Source organism: Tenrec ecaudatus, chromosome 18 (assembly GCF_050624435.1).
Source record: "Tenrec ecaudatus isolate mTenEca1 chromosome 18, mTenEca1.hap1, whole genome shotgun sequence".
Lineage (NCBI taxonomy): Eukaryota > Metazoa > Chordata > Mammalia > Afrosoricida > Tenrecidae > Tenrec > Tenrec ecaudatus.
In genome coordinates, this window is record NC_134547.1 from 54,022,147 (window position 1) to 54,023,566 (window position 1,420).

General features: G+C 43.8%; 1 protein-coding gene across 1 annotated transcript; it reads left to right on the forward strand.

The window, feature by feature from the left end:
- Positions 1-712: 712 nt before the first annotated feature.
- LOC142432462 (small EDRK-rich factor 2-like) lies at positions 713-892 on the forward strand. Its single transcript, XM_075537698.1, has one exon. The coding sequence runs from the start codon at positions 713-715 to the stop codon at positions 890-892; it is 180 nt and encodes a 59-aa protein (XP_075393813.1).
- Positions 893-1,420: the final 528 nt, after the last annotated feature.

A 1,420-nucleotide genomic window follows, 5' to 3' on the forward strand; every position in this document is an offset into this window, starting at 1 on the left:
AGAAGAAATGAGAATTTTAATTAATATGAAGTGGAAAGCAGAGAAAGGTAATAGTGGGGGCATCTGTTAAGCTATAAATCTCTAAACAGAAATGATCATTTGTTTGATTACATTTCAATATTTGGAAATACTAAGATGCAACATGATGTTAATCTCAAATTAAGGGCTATTTTTTAGCTTAAAATGTAAACTTACAATATATCAATGCATGTGAAATATAATTTTACCATCACATAATTTAAAAAATAGAAGTTTAATGCAGTTTACTGAATTCATGCATTCATATCCCCAACTATTTACTGAAATGATAGTATATAACTCATTTCTTTAAAAAATTAAAACCCATAAATACCAAAATAATGAGCTAGGAGATATTTGCTCTTGTGCTCATCAACAAAACTGTGTTACCAAACCAAACCAAACCAATTACTGCTCAATTGATTCTGACTCATGCTGACGTCACGTACTGTAGAGTGGAATAAAATTCCATTGGGAAGCAGATCACCAGGTCTTTTTTCTGAGGCTTCAGCCAGTGAGTTGAAAAGATCATTCTTTCAGTTACTCAATGGCAAAAATGATTTTCTCAACTCGTGGACTTAACTGCATGACAGAAAATTAAAAATAGAAGGGAAACAGTTCTGAGCATTAAGAATCAGAGTGGAGCCAGAACGAGGGGACGCAACCTAGGCAGGCCGGAGCCGCTGCCTTTGCCATGACCCGCAGTAACCAATGCGAGCTTGCCCGCCAGAAGAATATGAGAAAGCAGAGCGACTTGGTTCAGGGAAAGCGCCGAGATGACGGGCTTTCTGCTGCTGCCCGCAAGCAGTGGGACTCGGAGATCATGCAGCAGAAGCAGAAAAAGGCAAACGAAAAGAAGGAGGAACCCAGGTAGCTCTGTGGTCCTGTCCAACCCTCTTGTCCTCCGCCTGTGTGCCTGGAGCCAGTCCTACCACGCTCGCGATCCTCCTGTAGTGCTCACAGGTCCCAGCACGGATGGCATTCCCTTTGCTCTGAGTCTGCAGCGGGTCCCTGTCATGCTCCCTTCCCCTCAGGTAGCCCCTCGCCCCCTGGGCCACACCTGGGGGGTGAGGGGGTTATCCCTTCCCAGTGTTTTTTATTCCTGTGGGGCTCACCCCAAAGTAGTAAACGTAGCTTTGTAAAACAAACAAACAAACAAACAAAAAGAATCAGAGTGGATTCACTTGGGAAGAGTCCATTGAAGCTAAGGAACTTGAGATGAGGATGTGTGATGGTGGTGGCTGACAGTTTCACATCCACTTCCGTTATTCTACTCCGTCCTGTGCAGGCCATGTTTCTTCCCAGGAGAAAGTGGCCTAAAAAGGATCTCAAGGCAGGGACAGGAGGCACAACAGGACATTTGGAAGGGGTGCCATAATAAATTGGGAGGGGATGCAAGTGA

Bases quoted from the DNA above. Each gene is read 5' to 3' on its own strand.
- LOC142432462 (XM_075537698.1), top strand. From the start codon at position 713: ATGACCCGCAGTAACCAATGCGAGCTTGCCCGCCAGAAGAATATGAGA.